A 12,532-nucleotide genomic window follows, 5' to 3' on the forward strand; every position below is an offset into this window, starting at 1 on the left:
ACGGATGCATTTTTCCAGCGCATCCGCTGCCCCATTGTGAGTTGCGGGGAGGCATGCGCGGTCGGAAATGGCGGACACAACGCAGCAAAAAATGTTACATGTAACGTTTTTTGCTGCCGACGGTCCGCCACAACACGACGCAACCGTCGCACGACGGTTGCGATGTGTGGCAAAGCGTCGCAATGCATCGCTAATGTTAGTCAATGGAGAAAAAACGCATCCTGCAAGCAATTTTGAAGGATGCGTTTTTTCTCCTAAACGACGCATTGCGACGTGCAGTGCACGACGCTAGTGTGAAAGTAGCCTATGACAGCACCATTCTGCCCATACCTTTAGTTTAACATGGACATTCCCGCAGACAGGTTCTCTTTAACCCCTTTCCAACCTTGGACATATAGGTACGTCAAAGGTTGCCTACTCATTTGCAGCGGGCTGACATGTGCCCCTAACAGTGGCAGGTGGAATTGCAATACACCCGCGGCTGTTAACATGTTAAATGCTGCTATCAATCTCTGACAGCGGCATTTAACATGCTCACGCAGGAAGCGTGTCACTAATCCCACCCATCGACGCCTGTGTCACAAGACCACAGATAGGCGATGGGTGAGCATGATAACCCGTGGTCTACACTGCCGGATAGCTATAAGTGCTGCACGCTGTCAGCACTCATAGCAAGTGAGCAATTCTGCAACACAGAGTAGGGCTGAAAGCCCTGCTCTGTGTAGCACAAGCGATTGGATGACTGCAGCGTCTAGTCTCCGATGGACACTATTGAAGCAAGTAAAAAAAATTGATTTAAAATGATTAAAAAAAAAATTATAAAAGTTTAAATCACACCCCATTCAAAAAAAAATAGACACATTTGGCATTGTCGCATTCAGAAAAGCCTGATCAATATATAAAAAGAAAGAATCCGATTTGTAAACGGCGTAACGAGAAAAAAAAAAAATCAAAAAGCCAGAATTAAATTTTTTTGGTCGCTGCAACATTGCATTATAAGGCTATGTGCACACGTATCCTGGTCCACTGTGGATTTTTCTGCAGCGGATTTGATAAATCCGCAGTGCAAAACCGCTGCGGATTTATTGAGGATTTGCCGCGGTTTTTCTGCGGATTTCACTGCGGTTTTACAACTGCGGTTTTCTATTGGAGCAGCTCTAAAACCGCTGCGTAATCCGCAGAAAGAAGTGACATGCTGCGGAATGTAAACCGCCGTGTTTCAGTGCGTTTTTTTCCGCAGCATGTGCACAGTGTTTTTTGTTTCCCATAGGTTTACGTTGAACTGTAAACTCCTGGGAAACTGCTGCGGATTTGCAGCGTGTGCACATACCCTAAAGTGATCAAGAAATCTTATCTACCCTAAAATGGTATAAATAAAAACGTCAGCTCAGCCTGCAAAAAATAAAGTCTTCACTGAGCCCCAGATCACAAAAAAATAGAGAGGCTTCGGGTCTCGGAAAATTACAACTTTTATTTTTTGGGTAGAAACTTTGTATTTTTCTTTTACCACTTAAATAAAAAAGAACCTATATGCGTTTGGTGTCTATAAACTTGGAATGACCTGGAGAATCATAATGGCAGGTTTGTTTTAGCATTTGGTGAAAGGGGTAAAAAAAACAACAACAAAAAAAAACAATTAATTGTGTGCCTTCACATAGCCATATTGATAGAAAAAAAAAAGTTAAGGCTCTGGGAAGGAGGCGAGTGAAAAATGGAAACTCAAAAATGGAAAAACCCAAAGGTGGTAAAGAGGTTAATATTACTGTTGATTATAGCTTGATTATCTTGCCACAATAATATACGCTGGGGGCTTTGTTTCCTTTGTCTGGGTATCCATGACTATAGCCTCTTCCAAGCACACACACTGATACACCACCTCATGGTTCAAATACCAGAATCTGTCTTACGCTGCTGAGCTTGATGTTATCCCTAGACATAGGTGATGACGACCTTTACTCTGCACTCGATAATCTTGTATAATAAACTATAAGCATATTTTGTGATAATTTGGATTCACTATATTGTTTCCATGTACCGTATTTATAATCTATATATTTTGGTACATTCGAATTAGTGCGTTCTGTTTTTCTGGTGGTTTCTCCTCCCTATGTGCACCAAATTCTTGATCAAATAAAGCTTTATGTATTTGTCACCATCATTATTGGCCTTTTTATCAATTTTCTCTCTCTTTTGGCTTCCTCTTTCTGAGGCTGCGGTCACACTATCAGTATTTGGTCAGTATTTTACATCAGTATTTGTAGCCAAAACCAGGAGTGGGTGATAAATCCAGAAGTGGTGATATGTTTCTATTATACTTTTCCTCTATTTGTTCCTCTCCTGGTTTTGGCTTACAAATACTGATGTAAAATACTGACCAAATACTGCTAGTGTGACGGCAGCTTAATAGTTTACCTGTAAAACCCTGCAGCTGAAAACTACATCACAAAAACACAACAAGTTGTATTAAAACTGCATTTGTCCTTAATGTTATTTTGCCTGTGCACCCAAAAACATCTTATGTAAGTAGAGCCATAGAGCCAATTAGTCCTGGAATAGTTGAGCATTTTGTGCTTCTAAAACTGTATAAAGGAAAAATATCAAAACATTAATTATATGCCAAAAGTAGAACTCCTGCAAGCCCCAGATCAGGAGGGAAAAAGAAAAATATGAAAGGAGCAGCAGATCCTACACTAAAGCATTGTGCAGCCTGGGGGAGGGAAGGCAGAGGGGGAAGGGAGGCAGGTTATTATGTGCCATTCTGCAAGAGGAGAACTAGTATGCAGCCCAGATACAAGAAATAGTACACACATCCCTGGGCCAAAGAATGATTCAGCGCAGCTACTCCCCGCGATAACATAGGAATTATTGACCAAACACAGGTTACACCACATTGTTCAGCCAAGTCATTGCTTCCAAGGCTATGTGCACACGTAGGAAAAGAGGTGCAGAATTTTCTGCACAAAATCCGCATCTCCTGGCAGAATCCGCAGCTGCGGATTTGCCGCAGTTTTTATGCAGATTTTGTGCGGCTTTTATGCGGAATTGATGCAGATTTTTAACATGGAGGGGTGCAGAAACGCTGCAGATCTGCACAAAAGTGACATGCATTTCTTTGAAATCCGCAGCAGTTCCGCACAGCTTTTTTTTAATCCCATTGATTTACATTGTACTGTACATCACAGTGCGGATCTGCAGCGTTTCAGCACGGAAATATCCGCTGCGAATACGCATCGTGTGCACACAGCCTTAGGGCTCCTGCAGACGTCCGTGGAAATCAGTCCGAGCACAGAGAGGCGGCGACTCTCCAGACCCAAGTCTGACGGTCTCATAGAAATATAAGCGGTCTGCCACGCTCAGGGTGGGAGAGCTGTGGTCAGTACGTGCATTGTGGTCCGATACCACTGAAGACTACATGAACACTAAGGGCCCGATGTGTTATAGCATCTGCTCCTGGTTTTTGTCCAGCTGATAGTGTTTTGCACCATCTTAATCCCTCCATTTGCACTATTTTTTTTTTAAGTTCTATGATTGCTTGCTTGTTAGACAATCCTCGCATATGTTGCAGTTGTCAAACATTACTCAGTCACTCAGCACCCGAGCATGCTCAGATAACACCTTCTATATACACACACTATGTTAGAAGTGTTGTCCCTTTTTACCCTCTGCTTTGTGAGGGGCAGGATACAGTATTTATCAGACTGGCGGCATTATTGCACAGCTGGCCCTAAATTCCCCCCAACATGATGGGCTTTATCAGGCGGCATTGACTCTGCAGTGCTGGAATTGCAGGAGGACACAAGTTTGTTGCGATCAGGGGGTGACCGGGCACAGACCTGAAATCCCGGCCCCCAGCAGAGCAGCACTATGAAGCACAGAGATCGGCAGGCCCTGTATACAGCTGCCGGGGCCTCCACGATCCCCCCACTACATGATGATATACGTGGGCTTTATCAGGAACAAGGTACATACAGAATGGTTCTGTACACAGGGAACATTGCAATTTTCCTACAATCTTTATTTGTAAAAACACAAAGTGTGCACTACAAACCTAAAAGAGCCCTGATCCCTGTGCCGGGGCATGATGGGACTTGCAGTCCTACAGCTTTCAGTAAGGATGGAGACCAGTAGATCCGCCCTCTCACTCACTTATCACTGCTGCCGCACGTTCATAAAGACGCGGGAAATACAGGATTATTCATTTCCGCGCAAGATCGAAAGCGAGGTTAGGAACGCACACACGTGACAACGAAGCCGGGCTCTTATTGGAGGGGGGAAAAAATGTAGAAGAACTCTCCCAACCAATAGGATGCGACGGTTCATGTGTTCAGACAGCAGCGCGCGCGCTAAATTAAAGTTCTGTCAGTCCCAGTCACGTGATGGGGAAACGGTTGGCGGGAGTCCAGTTAACCCCTCACGTGCTGGCCCTTACATGTTTTAATACAGTTTCCATTATTAAATGTGAGAAGTGACGTCATAGCTGCAATTTATAAGAGTTTTTACTTACGGGCACATACACAGGAAAGCCTTCAGCTGTTTGCCACAAATATTGCAGTAAAATGAAGCCTCATTAGCTTATTACACCCGGAATTGGGCCAGAGATTAGGAATCACTCAGGTCATTTGTACCCATACAAAAAGGGACTGACACCCTGACCCCGAGCCTCCTATGCGCAGTATTACTTGCATGCGTACCGCCATATTGTCACACCATGCATGACCATACGAAACAATAACGGACAGGCAATGCAGCTTTTTTTATTTTTCCTTTTTTTTTTTTCCATATTTGTGTTGCAGCCATATTTGTTCTATTTTGACACTGCATATTCTGCATATAGAGAAAAAAGCAATAAAACACAATACGTGCAAAAAATAATAAACGCAAAAGATGCATAACAGGGTTTAGGGTTGTTCCACGCTTTGCATTTGTCCCTTATGTCCATAGGATGGGGGTAACGTCCCGATCATTGAGGGTCTGGGGTTCCTGGAAATGGTGAGAGCCCCATGAGAATCTTCCAGGAGGCGCCGTCCATTCCTACTGGGAGAGCTGCAGGCCAGCGGAGCGCAGCAGTCGGACCCCCAGCGATCAGGAATGTGTCCCCTATCTATAGGATAGGGCATAACTTCCGAACTTGGCACAACTCTTTTTAATGAAAAATAATAATAATACAGACGGAGGTGATTCATTATATTCTATGGGGCCGTTCACGCCATCATTTCTTTATACAAACCAAATGATTTGAGAAAAAACCCCCAACAAACTGAGGCGTCCAGTTTTTATCAGTCATGGATCAAAATCACTCTTTCAAGTCTGTGGGTTTGTGAAGGAAAATGAAACACTCAGCTGCCACCCGCGCGCTGTTTTTCACAGACGGTTTGATAAAAGTGTGAGAAACCTCAACGCTGAAGAATCTGATGGTAAAAACGGACCAAATTCTGAAGAAAGTTTGATCCAAAACATTGATGATAATCTGTCCAAGTGTGAAAAGGATCACTGATGTCTGAATGAGGCTGAAGGCCGTACCAAATCTCGGGCCGGTCATGTCTGAAAATTGCGGACGTGACTGGCTCCGTGCGCGCACGCACCCTCTGTTTTCTTTTTTTCCACATGGACCCGTGGCCCCCTAAGCGCCTCACGCTGTGCCCCTGAGCTGTCTGCCTTCCCTACAGGCCAGAAATACATTCGTCTGAATGCACCTTGATTCGACAGTTTTGATCCAGAACTTGGATCAAAAATGGACGGGTTCATTTTATTTTTTTTGGTAGACACTTGGCCCACAAAACAGACGTGTGAACAGCCCTAAAGGCTGTTAGGTTGTCCAGAACTTTTTTTATTTTTCTTACCATGGGCCTAATAAGAGGCAGGTAGTTACTACCTATCTGCCTGGAGTAGATCTCATCCGGCACGGACCGCTCCTGACAGCGATTCTACGGCTTCTGTTGACATCTTGTTGACCCAGTAGCTGCTTGTCTTCCACTCCGCCCTGTTGACGGTGTGACTACAGACGTCAAGCTGGTTGACAGCCGGCTCCCTGCTGCCTCACTGCGGGGAGCGCACTGTCAGTCTGCTTGATATCACCAATCACGTCTCCTCAACAGAGTGGAAGAGGAAGAGCCGCTCTGACTTGAAAGTAGCAGTATCACTGGCAAAAGAGGTCTGAGCCACTGCCGGGTAGAACAGACAAGTAGTTTCTTTGGCGTACAGTAAAAAAAATAAAATAGTCCCGTAAAACTCCTTCAAGGATACATTTTATATCTGTGATACATGGGTGTATGACTAGGACGGCTCTGTGCTCATTAAATGAGGCCACGTTCACATGGTCAGTATTTTATACCAGTATTTGTAAACCAGGAGAGGAACAATCAGAGGAAAAGTATAATAGAAACACGTCACTACTTCTGGATTTATCACCCACTCCTGATTGTTGCTGAGCTGCACCTCAGACCTATCCGTGTCTGGTGGGGCAGCTTCACCTCAGACCCCTCCGTGTCTGGTGGGGCAGCTTCACCGGAGACCTCTCTGTGTCTGGTGGGGCAGCTTCACCTCAGACCTCTCTGTGTCTGGTGGGGCAGCTTCACCGTAGATCCCTTTGTGTCTGGTGGGGCAGCTTCACCTCAGACCCCTCCGTGTCTGGTGGGGCAGCTTCACCGCAGACCCCTCCGTGTCTGGTGGGGTAGCTTCACCACAGACCCCTCCGTGTCTGGTGGGGCAGCTTCACCTCAGACCTCTCTGTGTCTGGTGGGGCAGCTTCACCGTAGATCCCTTTGTGTCTGGTGGGGCAGCTTCACCTCAGACCTCTCTGTGTCTGGTGGGGCAGCTTCACCGTAGATCCCTTTGTGTCTGGTGGGGCAGCTTCACCTCAGACCTCTCTGTGTCTGGTGGGGCAGCTTCACCGTAGATCCCTTTGTGTCTGGTGGGGCAGCTTCACCGTAGATCCCTTTGTGTCTGGTGGGGCAGCTTCACCGTAGATCCCTTTGTGTCTGGTGGGGCAGCTTCACCTCAGACCCCTCCGTGTCTGGTGGGGCAGCTTCACCTCAGACCCCTCCGTGTCTGGTGGGGCAGCTTCACCTCAGACCTCTCTGTGTCTGGTGGGGCAGCTTCACCGTAGATCCCTTTGTGTCTGGTGGGGCAGCTTCACCGTAGATCCCTTTGTGTCTGGTGGGGCAGCTTCACCTCAGACCCCTCCGTGTCTGGTGGGGCAGCTTCACCTCAGACCCCTCCGTGTCTGGTGGGGCAGCTTCACCGCAGACCCCTCCGTGTCTGGTGGGACAGCTTCACCTCAGACCTCTCTGTGTCTGGTGGGGCAGCTTCACCGTAGATCCCTTTGTGTCTGGTGGGGTAGCTTCACCTCAGACCTCTCCGTGTCTGGTGGGGCAGCTTCACCTCAGACCCCTTTGTGTCTGGTGTGGCAGCTTCACCTCAGACCCCTTTGTGTCTGGTGGGGCAGCTTCACCGCAGACCCCTCCATGTCTGGTGGGGTAGCTTCACCTCAGACCTCTCCATGTCTGGTGGGGCAGCTTCACCTCAGACCTCTCCGTGTCTGGTGGGGCAGCTTCACCTCAGACCTCTCTGTGTCTGGTGGGGCAGCTTCACCTCAGACCTCTCTGTGTCTGGTGGGGCAGCTTCACCGTAGATCCCTTTGTGTCTGGTGGGGCAGCTTCACCTCAGACCTCTCTGTGTCTGGTGGGGCAGCTTCACCGTAGATCCCTTTGTGTCTGGTGGGGCAGCTTCACCGTAGATCCCTTTGTGTCTGGTGGGGCAGCTTCACCTCAGACCCCTCCGTGTCTGGTGGGGCAGCTTCACCTCAGACCCCTCCGTGTCTGGTGGGGCAGCTTCACCGCAGACCCCTCCGTGTCTGGTGGGACAGCTTCACCTCAGACCTATCCGTGTCTGGTGGGGCAGCTTCACCTCAGACCTCTCTGTGTCTGGTGGGGCAGCTTCACCTCAGACCTCTCTGTGTCTGGTGGGGCAGCTTCACCGTAGATCCCTTTGTGTCTGGTGGGGCAGCTTCACCTCAGACCTATCCGTGTCTGGTGGGGCAGCTTCACCTCAGACCTCTCTGTGTCTGGTGGGGCAGCTTCACCTCAGACCTCTCTGTGTCTGGTGGGGCAGCTTCACCGTAGATCCCTTTGTGTCTGGTGGGGCAGCTTCACCGTAGATCCCTTTGTGTCTGGTGGGGCAGCTTCACCGTAGATCCCTTTGTGTCTGGTGGGGCAGCTTCACCTCAGACCCCTCCGTGTCTGGTGGGGCAGCTTCACCTCAGACCCCTCCGTGTCTGGTGGGGCAGCTTCACCTCAGACCTCTCTGTGTCTGGTGGGGCAGCTTCACCGTAGATCCCTTTGTGTCTGGTGGGGCAGCTTCACCGTAGATCCCTTTGTGTCTGGTGGGGCAGCTTCACCTCAGACCCCTCCGTGTCTGGTGGGGCAGCTTCACCTCAGACCCCTCCGTGTCTGGTGGGGCAGCTTCACCGCAGACCCCTCCGTGTCTGGTGGGACAGCTTCACCTCAGACCTCTCTGTGTCTGGTGGGGCAGCTTCACCGTAGATCCCTTTGTGTCTGGTGGGGTAGCTTCACCTCAGACCTCTCCGTGTCTGGTGGGGCAGCTTCACCTCAGACCCCTTTGTGTCTGGTGTGGCAGCTTCACCTCAGACCCCTTTGTGTCTGGTGGGGCAGCTTCACCGCAGACCCCTCCATGTCTGGTGGGGTAGCTTCACCTCAGACCTCTCCATGTCTGGTGGGGCAGCTTCACCTCAGACCTCTCTGTGTCTGGTGGGGCAGCTTCACCTCAGACCTCTCTGTGTCTGGTGGGGCAGCTTCACCGTAGATCCCTTTGTGTCTGGTGGGGCAGCTTCACCTCAGACCTCTCTGTGTCTGGTGGGGCAGCTTCACCGTAGATCCCTTTGTGTCTGGTGGGGCAGCTTCACCGTAGATCCCTTTGTGTCTGGTGGGGCAGCTTCACCTCAGACCCCTCCGTGTCTGGTGGGGCAGCTTCACCTCAGACCCCTCCGTGTCTGGTGGGGCAGCTTCACCTCAGACCCCTCCGTGTCTGGTGGGGCAGCTTCACCGCAGACCCCTCCGTGTCTGGTGGGACAGCTTCACCTCAGACCTATCCGTGTCTGGTGGGGCAGCTTCACCTCAGACCTCTCTGTGTCTGGTGGGGCAGCTTCACCTCAGACCTCTCTGTCTGGTGGGGCAGCTTCACCGTAGATCCCTTTGTGTCTGGTGGGGCAGCTTCATCTCAGACCTATCCGTGTCTGGTGGGGCAGCTTCACCTCAGACCTCTCTGTGTCTGGTGGGGCAGCTTCACCTCAGACCTCTCTGTGTCTGGTGGGGCAGCTTCACCGTAGATCCCTTTGTGTCTGGTGGGGCAGCTTCACCGTAGATCCCTTTGTGTCTGGTGGGGCAGCTTCACCGTAGATCCCTTTGTGTCTGGTGGGGCAGCTTCACCTCAGACCCCTCCGTGTCTGGTGGGGCAGCTTCACCTCAGACCCCTCCGTGTCTGGTGGGGCAGCTTCACCTCAGACCTCTCTGTGTCTGGTGGGGCAGCTTCACCGTAGATCCCTTTGTGTCTGGTGGGGCAGCTTCACCGTAGATCCCTTTGTGTCTGGTGGGGCAGCTTCACCTCAGACCCCTCCGTGTCTGGTGGGGCAGCTTCACCTCAGACCCCTCCGTGTCTGGTGGGGCAGCTTCACCGCAGACCCCTCCGTGTCTGGTGGGACAGCTTCACCTCAGACCTCTCTGTGTCTGGTGGGGCAGCTTCACCGTAGATCCCTTTGTGTCTGGTGGGGTAGCTTCACCTCAGACCTCTCCGTGTCTGGTGGGGCAGCTTCACCTCAGACCCCTTTGTGTCTGGTGTGGCAGCTTCACCTCAGACCCCTTTGTGTCTGGTGGGGCAGCTTCACCGCAGACCCCTCCATGTCTGGTGGGGTAGCTTCACCTCAGACCTCTCCATGTCTGGTGGGGCAGCTTCACCTCAGACCTCTCCGTGTCTGGTGGGGCAGCTTCACCTCAGACCTCTCTGTGTCTGGTGGGGCAGCTTCACCTCAGACCTCTCTGTGTCTGGTGGGGCAGCTTCACCGTAGATCCCTTTGTGTCTGGTGGGGCAGCTTCACCTCAGACCTCTCTGTGTCTGGTGGGGCAGCTTCACCGTAGATCCCTTTGTGTCTGGTGGGGCAGCTTCACCGTAGATCCCTTTGTGTCTGGTGGGGCAGCTTCACCTCAGACCCCTCCGTGTCTGGTGGGGCAGCTTCACCTCAGACCCCTCCGTGTCTGGTGGGGCAGCTTCACCGCAGACCCCTCCGTGTCTGGTGGGACAGCTTCACCTCAGACCTATCCGTGTCTGGTGGGGCAGCTTCACCTCAGACCTCTCTGTGTCTGGTGGGGCAGCTTCACCTCAGACCTCTCTGTGTCTGGTGGGGCAGCTTCACCGTAGATCCCTTTGTGTCTGGTGGGGCAGCTTCACCTCAGACCTATCCGTGTCTGGTGGGGCAGCTTCACCTCAGACCTCTCTGTGTCTGGTGGGGCAGCTTCACCTCAGACCTCTCTGTGTCTGGTGGGGCAGCTTCACCGTAGATCCCTTTGTGTCTGGTGGGGCAGCTTCACCTCAGACCTCTCTGTGTCTGGTGGGGCAGCTTCACCGTAGATCCCTTTGTGTCTGGTGGGGCAGCTTCACCGTAGATCCCTTTGTGTCTGGTGGGGCAGCTTCACCTCAGACCCCTCCGTGTCTGGTGGGGCAGCTTCACCTCAGACCGCTCCGTGTCTGGTGGGGCAGCTTCACCGCAGACCCCTCCGTGTCTGGTGGGACAGCTTCACCTCAGACCTCTCTGTGTCTGGTGGGGCAGCTTCACCGTAGATCCCTTTGTGTCTGGTGGGGTAGCTTCACCTCAGACCTCTCCGTGTCTGGTGGGGCAGCTTCACCTCAGACCCCTTTGTGTCTGGTGTGGCAGCTTCACCTCAGACCCCTTTGTGTCTGGTGGGGCAGCTTCACCTCAGACCCCTTTGTGTCTGGTGTGGCAGCTTCATCTCAGACCCCTTTGTGTCTGGTGGGGTAGCTTCACCTCAGACCTCTCCATGTCTGGTGGGGTAGCTTCACCTCAGACCCCTCCGTGTCTGGTGGGGTAGCTTCACCTCAGACCCCTTTGTGTCTGGTGGGGCAGCTTCACCTCAGACCTCTCCATGTCTGGTGGGGTAGCTTCACCGCAGACCCCTCCATGTCTGGTGGGGTAGCTTCACCTCAGACCTCTCCGTGTCTGGTGGGGCAGCTTCACCTCACACCCCTTTGTGTCTGGTGGGGCAGCCTCACCTCAGACCTCTGTGCAGATGTTTATGATGATATATATTATATACATAACTTCCCCTCACAGATGTGTGTGTACTGTGTCATACATGTATGTGCAGGAGCAGCTGATAACGCCACACCATTATCACTCGTGTTTTCTCTGCTCTTTTGTGTAAAAAGCGCGCACTTTTGACAGCAACAGCTGTGGCTCCAGACCCGCCACTTATGATTAACTCCTTATGGCTCCTCCTTCAGTCACTCTTGTCCAATCATCTTTCAGTGCCGGTAACCCCTGTCTTACTCCTGATTGGCTGAAGTTTTCCTGGCGCCAAATGCAAACTGGGTATAAATAGGCAGCGCCCGGGGTCGGCGGGCTCATCTTCCCCTGCTCTGTACACACATTCTCCGCTGTGCGCCCAGCCGTCTGCCGCTTCCCGCCGTTACCATGCTGTCCTCCCGTCAGCCATTCTCTGCTGTCAACGAAAACGTCTCCCCAATGAAGCACCTGTCGCTGGGTGACAAGGAGAACACGGTGAGTGCGCGCTCCCTGCTGTCCGCGCTCCCGGCGCTGTTGTATCCAATGCATAACTCTTACTAATTACTTATCTTGCTCATTGCAGCCTCCATCTCTAAGCAACACCCGGATCCTGGCCAGTAAGACCGCCCGCAAGATCTTCCAGGAGGCTGAGACTGAGCTGGTGGTAAGTGCCCAAGCTGCAGCTCCAGGAGGACCACAACTCCCAGCAGTGCATGCGTGTACGCAGTGAAGAATGGGGGTGGTGGTTTGTACCGGGAGGGGCCCTATCCTGGCGCCAAAGGGGAGGTGGTGACCGGCTTCCTCCCCGCCAAATCTCACCAGAAGCCTCTGATCTGCGGTCATCTCCGGCATGGAGGGGGTTAACTGCAATATATTCCCTGGCTAATATGTATAAATGGCTAACTGCATGTCCGCCTCTAGGCTACAAATCGGTGCTTTATTAATCTGAGGCTATGATCACACACCATGGTTATTGTCTTTGGCTACTTTCACACTAGCGTTAACTGCAATGCGTCGTTTTGCAGAAAAAACATCCTGCAAAAGTGCTTGCAGGATGCGTTTTTTTTCCCCATAGACTTGTATTGACGACGCATTGAGATGGATTACCACACGTTGCATCCGTCGTGCTTTGGCTGACCGTCGGGAGCAAAAAACGCTATATGTAACGTTTTTTTTGCTCCTGGCGGACTGCTTTTTCCGACCGCGCATGCATGGCTGGAA

General features: G+C 51.3%; 1 protein-coding gene across 1 annotated transcript in view; it reads left to right on the plus strand.

Annotated features, from left to right (window-relative positions):
• Positions 1 to 12,532, plus strand: part of RRM2 (ribonucleotide reductase regulatory subunit M2) — a 37,218-nt gene that overhangs the window by 16,178 nt on the left and 8,508 nt on the right. The window contains exons 2-3 of the mRNA XM_069728087.1: positions 11,555 to 11,806; positions 11,895 to 11,975. Of these exons, the coding sequence (XP_069584188.1) occupies positions 11,720 to 11,806; positions 11,895 to 11,975 (168 nt within the window). The 5' untranslated portion in view covers positions 11,555 to 11,719. The remainder of the gene's footprint in view (positions 1 to 11,554; positions 11,807 to 11,894; positions 11,976 to 12,532) is intronic.

Source organism: Ranitomeya imitator, chromosome 5 (assembly GCF_032444005.1).
Source record: "Ranitomeya imitator isolate aRanImi1 chromosome 5, aRanImi1.pri, whole genome shotgun sequence".
NCBI classification, from domain to species: domain Eukaryota; kingdom Metazoa; phylum Chordata; class Amphibia; order Anura; family Dendrobatidae; genus Ranitomeya; species Ranitomeya imitator.